Raw genomic sequence first — 16604 nt, 5'->3', positions numbered from 1 at the left:
AATAATACGATAATTTTATAATTACAAATTCTCTCGCGATATAAGGAACACGAACATAATAATTTGTCAATGTATGACTTAGTGAAAACCGATACAGCTGGAGTTAATTGAGTAGACCATTAGCGGAAAATCAAAGAGGGCACAGGATCCCAACTTTCCATTTAGCGAATGATTCCGTACTATCCTTGGCCACCAATTATGACCAAGGTATCGTAAATTGGCGAAGCCGTACCGTGCCGATACCTGTTACTCTCCTCCAGTCGATAATCCTTGGATTCATTGTAGCCGAGGAAAATGTGAAGGGTAACAGAACGAGAGGGAAGCGAAAAGAATGGGGGCACTTCGTTCTGGGTTTCTCGGTGAACTCATCAATAAAAATACCTAGAAAACTCTGTATATTCCAGGGAATACTTGTGGACGAATGTTATTTTATAAACAATTAGGTTTTGACGCATACATTTATGGACGTTCGTTTATGTACTATGTCTAGACATGCTCAACGTGTAAAAAGTGCACACGAAAAGTTGCATGATGTCTTAGAAGACAAAAGATGTATCAACTCTTCTTGTACGTAAAAGGGTTACTAAGTTACGAGGTAAACTTTATGTGTTTAAATGGAACAATATATCTTAAAAAATCTCGTTAACCATCAGCGTTTAGGTCCGCCATAGGTTAATACTTTTTCACTTGCAATTTAATACTCTTTCGATCCGAAGAGCACGTGATTCCATTAAAAAAAGATCAACTTTGTAAAATTCGAAAACCTCTCTATATAAGAGAAAATGGTATACACCATCATTTGACGTCTGTAAAACCGTGTAAATTTTGTATTAAAAAATCTTTCATGAAGTACATAATTTAAAAATTATCTGAGGTATGCAAATTGAGCGATTCGCTCTGCGTAAATGTTCGAAATTATTGAAAATGGTAGTTACGTTACATTTGCAACAGTTTCTATCGCCGTTACCCTAAACGAGATAGTGAGCGGGCCCCGTTCTACAGGCACGTAGATGTGTAAGTTGAACGGCAATGGTCGTCTTGGAAGTAACCTTCCGTGTAATCCAAGATGAGAAAGTGGCGGAGATATATGTGGCGTGTACGTGCGAGTAATTTCGTGTATTCTATTAAATGAACATCAACATCAGCTTGGATTCTTACAACTCCATCGCTGAATTCCCAAGTTGCAGTGTCTCTAAATTCTTTCGCGTATTTATAGTTTTGCAATCCTTTTCTATTCCGATGATTGCTGCCAATGACGTATTGACTCGATAAATTATTTAATTGACTTCTTTGTGGTATACGGATAAACAAATAGGACCTAGTCGGTAAATATAACTAGGTGATTCTAAAATATTAAAACTGAAGAAGAAGATTCTAATATGTTAGGCAAATGTGACATATATGAAAATATTTATACAATTATAAATGTTTTTGTTCTTTCATTAAGTATATACTGGTTCACTATTTTCCATGATATATAAATAGCGTAAATTTCGATAGCGTAGCTAAGCACATAATACATTATTTTGTAATTTTACAACGCTTACAGATCAATGTGACATTATAAAGAACTAAACGTTTATACATGTATTAAAATTTTATACTCGTCTCGATAATTAATAAAAAGAATCGTCAGTTAAAGCCATAAAAAGTTTCGAAATTTCCACTTTCGAATTTCGTTATCAAACAAGCGCTTCCGCTCTAAATTGTTGTTTCCACGAAAGAATTCAGGTACATGTTCGCGGTAAATATATTCGTGCTACCCTTATTATATAGACGGTTGCATAATCGGACATCGGCATGCACGATCAAACGTGCATTCATCGCGAGACCACGCGGCGCTCCGCAGTTCCCGTTATATAACGGGTGGTTCCTTCACTTTTACGTTCCGCAAACTATAGAGTTCCCGGCATTCAACCGGACAGACACGATTTTTGCCACCTTTCGCTTTCGTTCTCTTTCGCGGAAAATTTCTAACGGGCACAGAACCATTATTCGCGCGTTCTCTGTAGTGGAATCCTGAAATATTTTAGCTAAATTAATTACCCATGTACGAGAAAAATAAACCGCATCGAATGCATCACGGTGAAAACATTTAAAGAATTTAAGGATACTGTTGCATTATTCCGGGTTCGTTAAAATTATTCGGCATTAAATGAATAGTTGCGCGACTCTTGCATCTTGCAATTAGTGCAGACAATCATTCTTTTGCATAAAAGTTCGCAGTTTAATTACCAGTATCATTATTATTATTACTATCATAATATCTTATTTTTTCATTCGAATTAAGAGAGGGATTTAATAACCTTCCATTTAATTGCATAATGCATATTTTGCAGGGAGTAGAGGTTTCTTGTGCGCATAACAGTCTTCATTCCCTTGATAAATTCTTCCTCTTGCATTCGACAGGTCTAATATTTCACTGTTATGAGTACAGATATAAATGAAAGTCCGCAATATAGACATTCGAAATAGGAATTGAATCGAGTTATCGAATTCCTTTTTATTTCCAAGCGAAAGTATATCAGAACCGAAGGGATTCATAATAATTAACTCGTCCACGCGATCTACTAATTGCAGATGAATTTTACTCGGTTGATACAATTAATCGGTGATGTCGTTAAACTTTAATGGCCACCCGTGCCGTCGATCTCTTTCCTAATTCCGTTTATGTAATCGCGGGCGCCTTATCAATTTCGCTTCAATAGCATTATTACCGTTGCCTTAATGGAATGAAACTTTAATGAGAGTCTATTTACTTCTAATATCCAGCAAGGGTTTAAGAAACATCTGATAACCATCGATTACTACTACTTTCTACAGTTACTGCAATGCTTTCTGTGCTTTTCATCAGGTTTTATCGTTGATTAAAATTGCATAAGGAGAAAAAGGTCTGCGCGCTTTATTCGCTTCGTCTGTGCTGGATATCTCTTCGCATACTTGATTATTTTCATCACGTCGGAACAATTACAGATAATGATACACATTCCGATTTTTGCCGGCATTCCGAGGGAATCCTTTTTATGCAGGAAGGAATCCGTCACGGCTTAGCTTCCTGATGCTTTTGCATTTATTAAACAATTTCTTCGAATCACTTTTTCGTCGCACGTTAATTTATACACAAATACGGTTCCTTCAGAGATTGAAGAATAAATTATTTTATGCTAACTTACTATTTTTACGACATTTTTCATTTTTGTTAATTTATGAAATTCTCCATAATACATTCATAGAAATATATCATAGAAATGTATTTTATAAGTTGTACAGAATTTCATAAATTACAGAAAGTTATCTTTCAATTGTACAGAATTATAATAACTATTTTATATTATGTCTTATTTTATACACTTTACATTCATATTAATTGTATTTAAAATGGTAGTATTTAAAATCGCGAACTTTTCAAAGTTTTGTGATTGAATCAGTTTTAAATGATTCGTTTATTGAAAATGTTATTATATCATTTAAGATTGCAATATAATATGATACAGAATAATTTACTTGCTTCGTCGCCTGATTTTCTCATTTTTTCGTTCGTCTTTTCTTGCATTCTTAACCAGAGATTGCAGATGGATTTTATGGTCCCGTTGGTAAAAAATTTAGAAACAGGTTACGCAATAAAACTTTCATGGATTATCGGAGTCTTAAAGAGTACTGCTCGCTTCTAGCAACGATTGACAATATACAAATATTTTTCCGATTATTACACGTGATCTCCTCATAGGTATTAGCCAAAATACCTTTTTTATATTCAAAGAACTGTGGCATGAGTTACAAGATTCGATATACATGAAACACATTAACAATAAATAATATAACATGGAAATATTAGAAAATTTATTTTAGAAAAATGATTTTAAATGTAAAATTAAAATGACTTTGAGTTCGAAGCGTTCATAGTTCGGTGGAACTGTAACAAACGCGATTCGATGAAAATGGCGTCACGTTCATTGTTCCGTTACCTAAAATTGTCGATTCTTCGCGTAAAAAGCGGTTCGAAATTAATCAGGAAGTGACGCTAGTTTCGAAAGTCGTGGGAAGAGGAACAGATGGTTCGGGTTTGAAAATATTACCGACTTTCTCTGCGCTTTAATGGAGCCTCGTTATTCCGCGGTGTCGTCGTGAACACTTCGGCAGCACATAATTCACGGATTATGAATTTCGTAAAAGGAAACGGTTCCTAACATCGCCTGTGGGACTTTAACCGGAAACCGGAACTTTCCCGGTGGCATCGCCAACATTACTGTATAGCGTTTAACCGCCACGTTTTAGTAGTATCCATATTCAGTGGAAGTGAGTATTACTCGGCCGACCTCGATTCCTGAACGTTCAGTAAAACATCGTTTAAGGATTTCGCATACAGGAACGAACAAGTCATATACAAAACCATGTACAGTCTGGCACAAATATGTGTGAGCTTTTTAAAAATAACTTATCTAAGACTAGATTAAATAATTAAATTTTTTGAGACAATAGAAGGGAGGTTAATTTGCTAAATAATGCGTAAGAAATTTTTACGAACACTGAAAATTAGACAGAATGTTAAAAAAAATAAAAAGATCACGTTTATCAACTTTTTATTTTTTATTTCAGTTCCATTACGTATGCTTATGCATAATTGAAGTTTCGTCGAAATTGATTAACGTTGTTATGAGCTACAAATCATTAAACATTGTTAAGGCCTAGAGAATGCAACTCTATAGAGTAGTATATGTTTATTGCAATATGTATTTGACATTTACTAATCATATTTTAGAAGAAAGTATACGTCAGAATTGCAAGCATTCTTGTCGATTATTTTTAAGTAACTGCTGTCTATTTGCTTCTCGTTCTATTGAATGAAAGAATTGTTTAAATCACGCCTACGATTGAAGAACAAATCACTCGCGAACACGCGTCGAGATTTACGAGCTTATAATTGACTGTTAAGGTAATCAACGCTTGACTGCGCTCGAGACACGGTTCATCCTTCGAAATATATAATTTCTAGGAATGGGATCAAGTAGGTCAATCTGTACTTGTGAATTCCAATAAATTTTAATAACCAACTTTCGTTTTGTTCGCTTATTAATACAGCAGAGTCTTCCTTATCTCAACGTTTATTTTTGTAATATTCTGTCAGCAAAACGTTACATTGTCTCAAAATGTCATTCAAGTTTTCTACCAAGTGTTAGTCATAACTTTCTACCTAATAAAAATTCTTTACAAACTTTTTGAGCACACATTTTTATGTAGAAATTTTATTTTAGAGAGAAGCTATATTATTTTCTCCATCTTCATTCTTCGCGTATTAACGATATAAAAACAAGAAGATTTATAAGAAATTATTTATTTATAAGAAAATTTATAAGAAACTATTTATTTAATCACAACAATTAAGATTTAAAAATTAGTTTCGCTAAAATTTCTGTTCATAGGTCAATAGATCGAAAATGAATTAGTTCGGCGGCCATTGAACTTCTTCCAAAATCCTTTATAAAATTTAACACTGTACTGTCCAACTTCCACCAAACATCCATCTGGTACGTAATTATTTCTAGAACGTGGGAGCCGAGAAATACATGAAAGGTGCCGAGCTAATTCTCGACAGCTGATTGCAGTACGGAGAGCAACGCCAGCGAACGATTGTGAACAGACACAACAACGGCAACGGTCGCGCGTCGCCTCCGGAATTGTCTTCCCCCTTTTATTCTTCATTTTCTGTAGAAAGTATCCTTCTACCGGTTGATCGTTTTTACTTTCCATCGCGTACGCAAGATCGTTCGGTTCGCAGTGAAAGGACGACTTGTAACGTAAGTCTTCGACGAGATTCACCTGCGTATATGGGGGCCTCGGCGTATTGCCGGAATCCGGTCAAGAGAATCAGAGATTATATCATATCCATATCACGTACAGGGTGGTTCACGCAACTGTAACCGGTCGCTTGTGTTTGTACAAGAGGATGCTGAAGAAGGGACTTGTTGCGATAAGCTATTAGTCATCGATCAAATGTTTGCAAACGCGTATCCGGCTTCGTTACGAAAACGAGAAGGAACTCACGCACGTGGTATCCACTTTTCTGCATGTTTGAACGCCTTGGTAATTACTTACTTTGGCTGATTATATTTCATTTTCGTTGTTTTGGTACTGTTTCTAGTTAAATAGCTTCATTTGAACATTTTATTAACACTATGTTTATGGAACGCGTTATTTTTACACAATTTACATTTCCAAATTTTAAATTTAAATAATGATACTATATATATATGTGTGTATGTATTATTATAATAATAATTGCTAAAGATCTGAATAAATTGTACATGCTTGTCATTTTTACGAAAGAACATGAAATAGTTGCTTTTAGTACTTCGCAAACCTAACTTCAACCCTTTGTTCTTGAGTCACCATTAAAAATTGTTACGTCACGTTCCAAAATAATCTATACATTATCACATTTGATTATTTTTAAGAAACTGTTCACACGCGTAAAATGCACTAACAATAAGTCACATTAAATGGAAATGCTACAGAAATCTAAATGCGGAAAAATTATATTTGAATTCAAATATAGTTTTATAAACATATAAATATATGTTCGTGCCAACAGAGAATATACATATGTTTCAAACTTAATAGTTGCATAATAATGTCGTATAATTAAGCTACGCTTTAATTGGATCCAACCAGCCAACATTATGATAATAATCACGCTCAAGTTGGTAGTGCATGTGATACGGCAATGTCTTGTTCGTCGCTTTTTTTTATCAATTTAAATTCACTCCATTATGGCAAATTAATCATTTCCTTTCTGATGATAAAAAGAATTTTAAAAGATTTCACGTATTTAATGCAATATTAATGATAATATATTATTCATTATCATATTATGGAATGATCGCGGGTAAATAATATATTAACAAACGTTCCAAGATAATATGATTATTATACAGTCTCCAATGTATTATAATAACATATTGAATTTCGTACGACTATTTCGATCCCGAGATTATAATTAATCGTTTCGACAGATCCAGAGTAATATAAAAAAAACATCTGCATACTCCTTGTCGCAAATGGCATGTAAACTTGACAGACAGGTGATGTAACACACGGTAATAGTTGTAACGATACATGTATACGTTGCATGGCAAAATCAATGCTGTGTATACGTGCCCCGACACGTGACCAACTATTACGTGGGGTATCCGTTTAACGAACTTTGTGCAATATGCATACACTGCACTGCACCGGTTAGCCGGACGATTCCAAGGTGAAAGGTGCATACTAATGAGAGAGGTTTGCAATTCGTCAACTCTTCGGTGGAAAGACTAGAAATAAAAAAAAGGGAAACGCTCGTTTAAGGTTTCGCGTGTCTTACGCCGCCAAGGACAAATGGCGATTGCGCATGAAAAAGATCGGCATCCGGTTTTTCTACTCCATTCATTCAATGTTACTCCCGTGTTTATTTTACTATGATAACGTTTACGTAAACTCTTTCCCGGTTCAGGGAACTATTATTGGGCAATGACTCTTCACACGTATTAATACTAAACGTATCGTGATGGTCGAAATGATTCGCGTTGCATTTCTTCTTCTAAAATTGTTCAAGGTTATGTCAAAGGGATTCGTGTTGCATTTTTCTCTTATAAAATTGTTCAAATTATAAATATGCTGCGGAAATTGTACAAATTATAAATATGCTGCGAAAATTGTACAAATTATAAATATGCTGCGAAAATTGTACAAATTATAAATATACTGCGGAAATTGTTCAAATTATAATTATACCGCGGAAATTGTTCAAATTCAAATATACCGCGGAAATTGTTCAAATTCAAATATACCGCGGAAATTGTTCAAATTATAAATATTCAACATATTATCGTAATACTAATTAAAATGTCTCTGAAACTTGTTTATTTTTTATATAAAATAGCAAGGTGTTGGAATAATTGTTTCAGTGTCAACGTGAACTTCTCAATTCGTCAAAATGATGAGTTTCTAAAGAAAGTTTTAAATTATTCGTATTTTTATGATTTCAGTGGAAAGTATATTTCTCTCGTTTTCATAAAAGTTTACTATGGGTACCGTTTTCTGAAAAATAAATTTTCTAGTATGAAACTTAAATACGTAACACGAGAAGCGTCTTCCGTATTGACTACCATAGAATGGAATGTAAAAGTCGGTTTATTGTACTATTAATCAATTTCTCTTCTGGACGCATAAGTCAGAGGTCAAAATAGCGTATCTCTCTTAGTATAATTCTATGCGTCGCTAACTAAAAACAATGTCGAAGATTTATACAAAACAGAATTCTGAATCTGTTATTCAAATGCATTCGAATTATTAGTGAAAGTTTCTACATAATTTCTACCTCTTGCAATGGCTTGCAATGTTCTGTTTGGAACATCAATCAATTGTTATTAAGCTAAAAATTGATTACTGTTAAAAAATGCCCGACTTTTCTTCTTATTAAAATGTTCATATTTTTGTCTAGTATTTTATTTACATTTAACTTGAACACGAAAATTCGACGAGATTAATTAATAATTGGTGTTACAGTGATTAGTTTTTTAAATATTTCAGGATTCAATAATATGTATACGATAAACTTGAAAAGATCAAGGATCATACACACAGATAACAAAACATGAAAAACTTTTTTTCTTAAGCAACATGTATCGCAGTTGATTTTAACGTTAGTTATTATTTTCAAGGATATATCACAATTCAAAATAATAATTGACACTAAAATCAACTAACATCGAAGGATATATTACAATTTACCATCCACGTATTTCCACGTTGGTGCACAAATTTTTTCGACTAACGTTTCGAAATAGAAGATCAATTTTTGCCACGTTTTGAAGATTTTCGAACGCTCTGCCGCGTACAGGTGTAAATATAATTCACCTTTGGTTAAATCCGTTAATCAGGAAGATTCCTGGAGAAAGTGAGGGAACACGTAGCATTCTTCACCTTCACCTCTACCCTCCCGTATATTCGCCTTGAATCTCACTTCGCGTCCTCGAATAGGACGGATCGAATCTGACCATTAACATTCAGCTATAATTAAATCCTCTGCGGCTTTCATATATATATAAATATCATCAACAAAAAAAACAAAACCATCGAAATAAGAACCACAGGTTTTGATGAACAGTATAATAATTATCTATAAATTTTAATTCTTTTGTTTGCACTTTCTTATTTTTTATTTTTTAATTTTCTGTTAATTCTCTATTACTATACTATATTTTTTTGTAATATTATATGTATTCTGTAAGATTTTTTAGTCAAAAGTTACTTTCGACTGCGATAATGCAGTTTTTATGTCAAGTATACACAAATATCGCTATCTTTTTTTTAAAAACTAGCTTGATTCCATCGATAACATACGATTAACAATTTGCATCGTACTAGTTGGGTCGAGTTATGCCTCGTATACCGTATGTGTTCGTAATAATTAGAATAATCTGTAGTCTACATTAGAGTCCTTCTCGACACGCTCTGAATAATGTTTCCTATAGCGAAAAAAAATAAACAGCATACCAGCTGCGAACATTGTGCACTGAATGCATCCATACCAATGACAATCAACGGAGAGAAAATATTTGCAGTCTTCTTCAAGGTCGCACGGTTCTTTTTAAATAAAATCTAATAATTCTTAGACGCGATAACCGATAATTCAGGTTCTCCTCTACACTAAACTTATAGTTTTATAATATAATTCGCAGGCACCGACAACGACAATTGCGTACAGTTTGGTACAGTAGAATGTTGAAAAAATGGAATCGATGAATTTGATAGTTCACGATATTTATGACCAAACTGTGAATCGTATGCATTTATGTCAAAAATCAAATGGTATAAATTCTTAAAGGCTTAAACTCGAAAAGAATGATTTTTAAGGGTTTCACAGCGTTCGGCGTTTTTTCATGATATCATTCTAATAAAAAATCTGAAATAAGTTAATTATTATTAAGTCCGTAAACAGGGAAAACGTTTGTCCATATTATACAATACGTTTACCGTTTTGTCCCATAAGTAATTGATGAAATTCAAAATAGTGAAATTTAAAATTTAAAATAGTATTAATTTAAAATTTAAAATAGTATTAATTTAAAATTTAAAATAGTATTAATTTCGATCGATTAAAATGATTCAAGAGAGAAAATCAATTTCACGCGACTCCTGCGTTTTGCAATCGTTGCAGACAATTTCGATTTTTATCCTCGGTCTAATTGCAATTCAAAGTCCCTAGTTTCAAATCAGTTTCATCGAGTTCCGTTCTCTAATTGTTGGACGACGAAGAACAATCGTATCTAGAGAAATTAATTCGCTACCGTTGTAATGCACCTGACGAGAAAAGGTAGCGCGTGGCAGATCATTTCCGCTTTAATCGTCTTTAATTGAGGATGGAGGCGAGCCGCGGCAAAAACGATTAGAAAGACGAACGCGATTGAAGATCCTTTCACTCTCGTTTGCCTGAAACGAAGGAATCAATGGGGTCGGCGGCGTCGCCGAACCGAGGAAGCGAGAAACAAGAAACGACAAGCGAGAAACCAGAAGCGAAAGAAAGAAGAAGAGCGAAGAGAGCCATATGCCCCGGCATGGAAACGGAAGCGTTAGTGACATCCCGCCGCGGAGTAGCTTCCGGTTTTTCTTTTCCGATGGTTACGTGCGAAGGCTCTGCCGAGCAAGACTTTCGATTTCACGGATACCCACCGGCTGTCGATAAAAACCCCCTCGTAAGAGAAATTGTTCGAAAACGCGATCCTCGGCTTCGCGCAACGTTATGCCGCCGCGTTCAGAGAAACGACGCGACGCCGGTAAACAACATTTTCTTTGACCGTTTATCACCGTGTTTGTGAAAGTATTGCCCCCGCCGACAACGTGTGGCCGGCAGAACGAGTTGTCGCATCTCCGGAATTATTATAATCGCGGGACTTGAAAACCGGTTTCGATAACTCTGACATCGGTGTATCACCGATATAATACCGAAAATCGTAACTGCAACGAAATATATGTAAATTCCAAAAATCGTTTGCAGCAACGAAATCGATGAATACGGAAACCGATACACGGTCGCGACCGACATAAATACCGCGATTTCTCTTTTGGTGATATAGTAGATATTAACCTGCCAGTGGTGAACAATTTTTTTATAGCAGACTGATAAATTTTGTTTATTAAACGTTACGATTTTACATTCTTTATTCGTTGTAAAGGCTGATATTATCCTGCTGAATTTTTAGAAATATTTAAAACACTCGTAAAGCGAGATGCCATCCGTGCCAATTTCAAACATTTACGATCGTTCACGGTGTTATGTAAAACAGGATAAAGTGAAAGCTTCGATGAATATTGATCGAGATCTTTTCATTTCTTTATCCTCTTCTTTGGACAACACCCATAAATTCACGTTAATAAATTCCAATCTTCTCAAAATCTGGGAAATTCGATTAATTAATTTAAGTCTCGTAAACAGTGCTTAATTCTGCCTGATAAATATCCTAACATTTTTATTGATACATTAATGGTGCATCGTTTCCACCGTTTTATTTTATGTTCACCTCATTTCTCTTCCTCCCATTTGTCAGTTGATTCATTTTCCAAACAGCTATTTATTAACCCTTTGCACTCGAGTGGTGATTTCGAAGCACCACTAAAATTGTTCAATATTTTTAACCAATAAAGTTTGCATTTAAAAAATCACTTTCAAGTGCATAAAAGTGCACTTTGTTGCATAGAATGGTAACACTATGAGCCAAGAGATTGACGGTTAAAATGGCTTGGAGTGCAAAGGGGTTAATCAATTAATTGCCTCGACGTCATGTACGCGGTGATTTTCTGTCTTTTCATAGCGAAAAGCACGTTTCACTGTGCGTCGGATAGGAGATGGATTTGCGGATGCACACGTAGGTGAATGATAGCATATGAAAGTAGAACCAAGATGTTCACCCACTAACAGAGTGACTCCTGACCTCCCTTTCAGCCTTCTCTAGCGAATTTCCGTGCGCCGCTGTTAGATATCCCTGTCTTTGTTCTGTCCGATATCGGTTTTCCGTATCTCCTTCGCAGCATCTCGTACGAATTGCTAGATTTCTCTTTGGAATCGGGTAAGTGCTACGTTTACCGATCGTCACGTACTTACGTAGAGTCATCCTCTCTATACCTATTCTACATCTTCAATCATTTCTCGGTTTTCCTCGACACGTTTTACGAACAGATTTTAACAATATTCAAATATAGAGCGCTTTTGAACGAGCATGAGAATGATCTATACTTTAGCTTTGTCATTTTTATCTTGAACTTTATTCATAAATTTAATTTAGAATAACGCATTTAAAATACACTGTAGGTACCATTACCCATTAATTAATTAATTAATACGCTATTATAATACACTATCGCGCGTGCACGGAGTATGCATACACGCTGATCGATTATCAGTTATCAACCACGGAACATTTATTCTCTTATCAATTTTTAATTTTTTAATAAAAACAATCTTATACCATTTTTTTATACTTGAAAAGAATAACCTCTTCTTTTAGATAATTATTGTAAGGAATTTTACATTAAACAAAATGTTTTCGGGCCAGAGAATTTGTTGAAATTCTTTCCTAGACGTATACGAGATCATTAACACGATCATGATGTCTGTTGTCACAGATTTTAATACACGTTAGAAGTGGTACATGGAATGAGAGTAATAGATAGCCAACCATAGTAACGAACCGTGCGATTCGATTAATCTGGAATAGAAATCTTGAACGCCGTGTTACGATATTAATATTCCAGATTTTATCTTTGGGATTACGCTGATCTTATAAATAGAACTTCGGTAAAAATATTTCTATTTTTGTATTTGTACAAATCTATATTTTTCTTAGTTTTTCAACTTAAAAAGTGAAAATTTGTGCGTAATGTTTATTATTGAGATGCTAATATTTTAGTTGGAAACAGAATTATTATAGCAAATATTCTAGATTAACACTAAAATAATTCTTTTATACAATACACCGAATTGTTGACGACATAAACTATCACAAGCGTTCGTTTTTTAACAAAATTAGACGAGAATTACGATATTTTGAAGATCGGTATTTGATAAATTAAAAATTCTACTTCTTATTGTATAATATCGCTAAAATTTTCATTTCTATTTATTTTATTCCAGTGTTTAACGAAACACGGAGATCTTCCTTCTTACTCATTATTATTTGGAAGACTTTACAAAGACTGACGTTAATATTTAAAATTTGTATAATTTCCCTAAGCCCAACATTACGGAAATTTATATCCCTGGTGATTTCTGTTCTGCTAAATGGTATTAAAATTCATCACTTTCCTTTCCTTATATTAAGATAAAAATACACGACGCTACGTCCGACTGAAACAAATTTCCAGTCATTAATTATTCGCTTGGAAGATCTTTTCTAAGTTCTACGCAGAAGAAACGGGCAACGAGCGTCCGTGAAGTATTGATTTCAATTTTATCGCTAAATTAACAGAGCGAACGAAATCAAACAGCATGCCGCGGCACTCTTTTCCATGGGATTTAACAGTGAAACTCGCTTACGATTGCCGGAGAAGATAGCAAAAGTTTGAAAAAGGGTATGTGGTGTACGGCCTGATTACGTCAGGTGAAGGCGGAATAATTTGCATAAAATCTACATACGCGTTGCAAATACCTCATGGCGATGAAAATTTCTTCCAAAGTCTCGATACGTGGACGTGTCATTATAGTACATTATCTATGGCTGAAAGTATTGACTGACGCGTATATACCAAGTTTATTATACAAGTTTTTATATTAATACCCTCGATATGAATATTTAATGTTAAACATTCTCTGCCTTATTAAAACAGATCATATAAAAGATATTTCGAAATTATCCAATGCTGACGCTAAACAGCATTTTTGCTTCGATTTTAAATTCACGGAAATTGCTGAGTGATGCATTGAGATTGACGTGGGTATCGACTGAAAGTAGGCGATTCGTTTAAAAAGTATCAGTGCTCTTTCCTCTCCGTAGAAATATTTTCTTCGGTTCGAATAGAAAAAGAAGCTTCTTAATATAACTCAATCTAATAACAGTGTTTTGTAGAAAAATATGCCTATAAAATCTTAGATTTTAGAATCGGATGAAATTCATAAACAATTGATATTAATAAAAACAGTTATTCATTTAAAAATGACTATAGGAACTAATTAAACATACAGACTATGTGTCTGTCATTTTAGAAAATCATAACTTGTTGTGTACCAGTTGTATTACTGCTGCATTATTAGAAATTGTAACGCGCAAGTTAGCGTAAGACACGCTAACGTTACTTTAGTTCCAATTCTGTCGGAGATTTTTCCGGTAGAACGATATTCAAATCGTGACTCGGGAGAGTCATTCCTTTCTCGAACGAGATCTCGACGATTTCTGCGCCAAGATACTTTTGTATTTGAGATTCCTACGTGTTTAATTCGAAAGTGATTCTCCCACGCATTGTATTCGCACGAAGGGAATATTATACGATCGTGGAAAAAGGACACCTATTTCCTTTACTATTACTACACGACGGTCTAACAGAACTTCCATTAATTGCAAACTCTCGTTCGGGAATGAAAAATAGTAAAAATCCATGTTTACTTTCAAACAAGAATTACACTTGTTCACATCTCATAAACAAACAATTACAATATATATAAATACTTTATAGTAAAATAATACTTTATAATATTTTTATAAATTATCTTTGGGACATCTCCTGGTATTTTTTTTCAATAAAAATTTAATATATTTATGTGTATAAAACAATCTTGAACGGGTTCTTAATTTTTATTGTACGAATGGTTGCGGCACGACTTTTACAAACAAGAGATATTTATACTTGTTATGAAATTAATAATATTCAGTAACACACCCCCCTATCATCGTAGACTACATTTATTCACGTTCGATAAAATTACTACCAGATCAATCTAATATTCGATTTTCGTTTAGTTAACATTAAACCAATTCATACATTTCTGTATATGGAATTAATTATGTGTATGCGAAATAAATTAATTCGTGGAACTGTGAAAAAACCTGGATAACCAACACGTTCTATACGTACAACATGATTAACGTTTTAATCTGTATCTCTTACACTAGATCAGTTAAGCTTTCGGCATGCCATGCTCATTGCTATTCGCTGAAGTTGCAAATTCTGGCTTCATTTTGTAGAACGAAGAAAGCTAGAAAATTTACAACTACTCTGTTCACGATTACTAAACTCCGTTCAATTTCGTATCCGTTATAGACTATTGTAATATATTATATTACTATTGTATACGTAATACGTGTCACTGCGCTCAAAAAATAAATATTCATAAATAAATTTCTTGTAACATAAATCTATTCTACCCGATGTCGCCACTTGCTATAATTCGGGCACACGAATCACGTTTTCGTTATTATCAATTATATCATTTTTTCGTTATATTCGATGCGTATTAAACATTATAATAAAATGCACATCTCATTAAGATTACATCTTTTCACTAAGAATTCAATAAGATTCCATTTTCAACGGTGCAATTACATACAGATTAATACACTAGATTAATAATCAGGGGTGTCATCGAACAAAGTGGAACAGAAATGAGGAATAAACAATAAAAGCTTCCATTACCTGTTGAAAATGAGCTAAATCACTTCCCGCTAGAATCGCCGGGTCAGCATCGGCAACGACATCCTCGATCCCCAGTATCAAGGCGACCCAGAAGAAGCCGAGGATGTTATTCCGTCTCATCGTCGCGAACATTGGTCCCGAAACCGGATCGATACCCGATCGAACACCTCTTGCTGCTTATACAATAAACTTCACTACAGGACCATCGAACTCTCACTGCTCTTCTTTCCCGGCTTCTCAAACGTTTCTCCCCAAAAATAATTTCTCTGGAACTTTCCGGTCGCACTGTGGTCCCTTCCTGTTTTCTTTCTTTTTTTTCTCGTGGCGATCGAGCGTAGCGCTCGAAGATCGACTTCCTCGGGAAAACTAAAGTACGGAAACTCGAAAGCGTTTGAAAGTATTCTCACCGCGAGCGAAGCAATTCGAATATTTCCCGATGGGAAAGCACACACCGTGCCGGCGTTAGTCGTTATTCGGTGAAAACGCAAGAGGAACGGTTTTAATCGCGGCGCGCTGCTGGTTCCCCCCTGTATCAAACAACCAGAAAGCTAAGCAAGACAATGGGCGAAGACGCGTCGGTGCTCTGCGGCCTCCTGACAAGTTCACACGTTGACGAGGACGAGTACGAAACTGTTAGAGATCGGAAAACGTCTGAGAGTTTTACTCTTCCACCCGGGGAAGAGTTCCGCCGCGAGAAGAGCCAGGTGGGAGACGAACAGGTAGGACGGTGAACGTCGCCGAAGAATAAACCCACTTCTGTCTTTTCTTGCACTTGGCAAATGTTCGAGCGCCGTTCTATACCGCCACGATTTACAGGACTGCGACGTATTTTACAATACACCCCCTCGCAGGAATATAAACGAGTCGAACAGTTGTTCAATCTCTTTTTACGATGACTTTTCATGGGTACAGCGTGCAGTCAATGAAAAGAAATTTCAGTAATG

At 34.9% G+C, this 16604-nt stretch overlaps 1 protein-coding gene across 3 annotated transcripts in view; it reads right to left on the bottom strand.

Annotated features, from left to right (window-relative positions):
• LOC144477047 (uncharacterized) overlaps positions 1-16177 on the bottom strand; it is a 32537-nt gene extending 16360 nt beyond the window's left edge. For 2 of the 3 annotated variants that reach the window (XM_078194468.1, XM_078194477.1), the window contains exon 1: positions 15661-16177. In XM_078194468.1, the coding sequence (XP_078050594.1) occupies positions 15661-15792 (132 nt within the window). In that variant the 5' untranslated portion in view covers positions 15793-16177. Of the gene's footprint in view, positions 1-232; positions 351-15660 lie in introns of those variants that run through there. The other variant, XM_078194486.1, reaches the window with a different exon arrangement.
• Positions 16178-16604: the final 427 nt, after the last annotated feature.

The sequence above is a fragment of the Augochlora pura genome, chromosome 2 (genome assembly GCF_028453695.1).
Source record: "Augochlora pura isolate Apur16 chromosome 2, APUR_v2.2.1, whole genome shotgun sequence".
Taxonomy (NCBI): Eukaryota; Metazoa; Arthropoda; class Insecta; order Hymenoptera; family Halictidae; genus Augochlora; species Augochlora pura.
The sequence above is the reverse complement of the archived record's forward strand: the minus strand, read 5'-3'. Positions and strand labels throughout refer to the sequence as shown.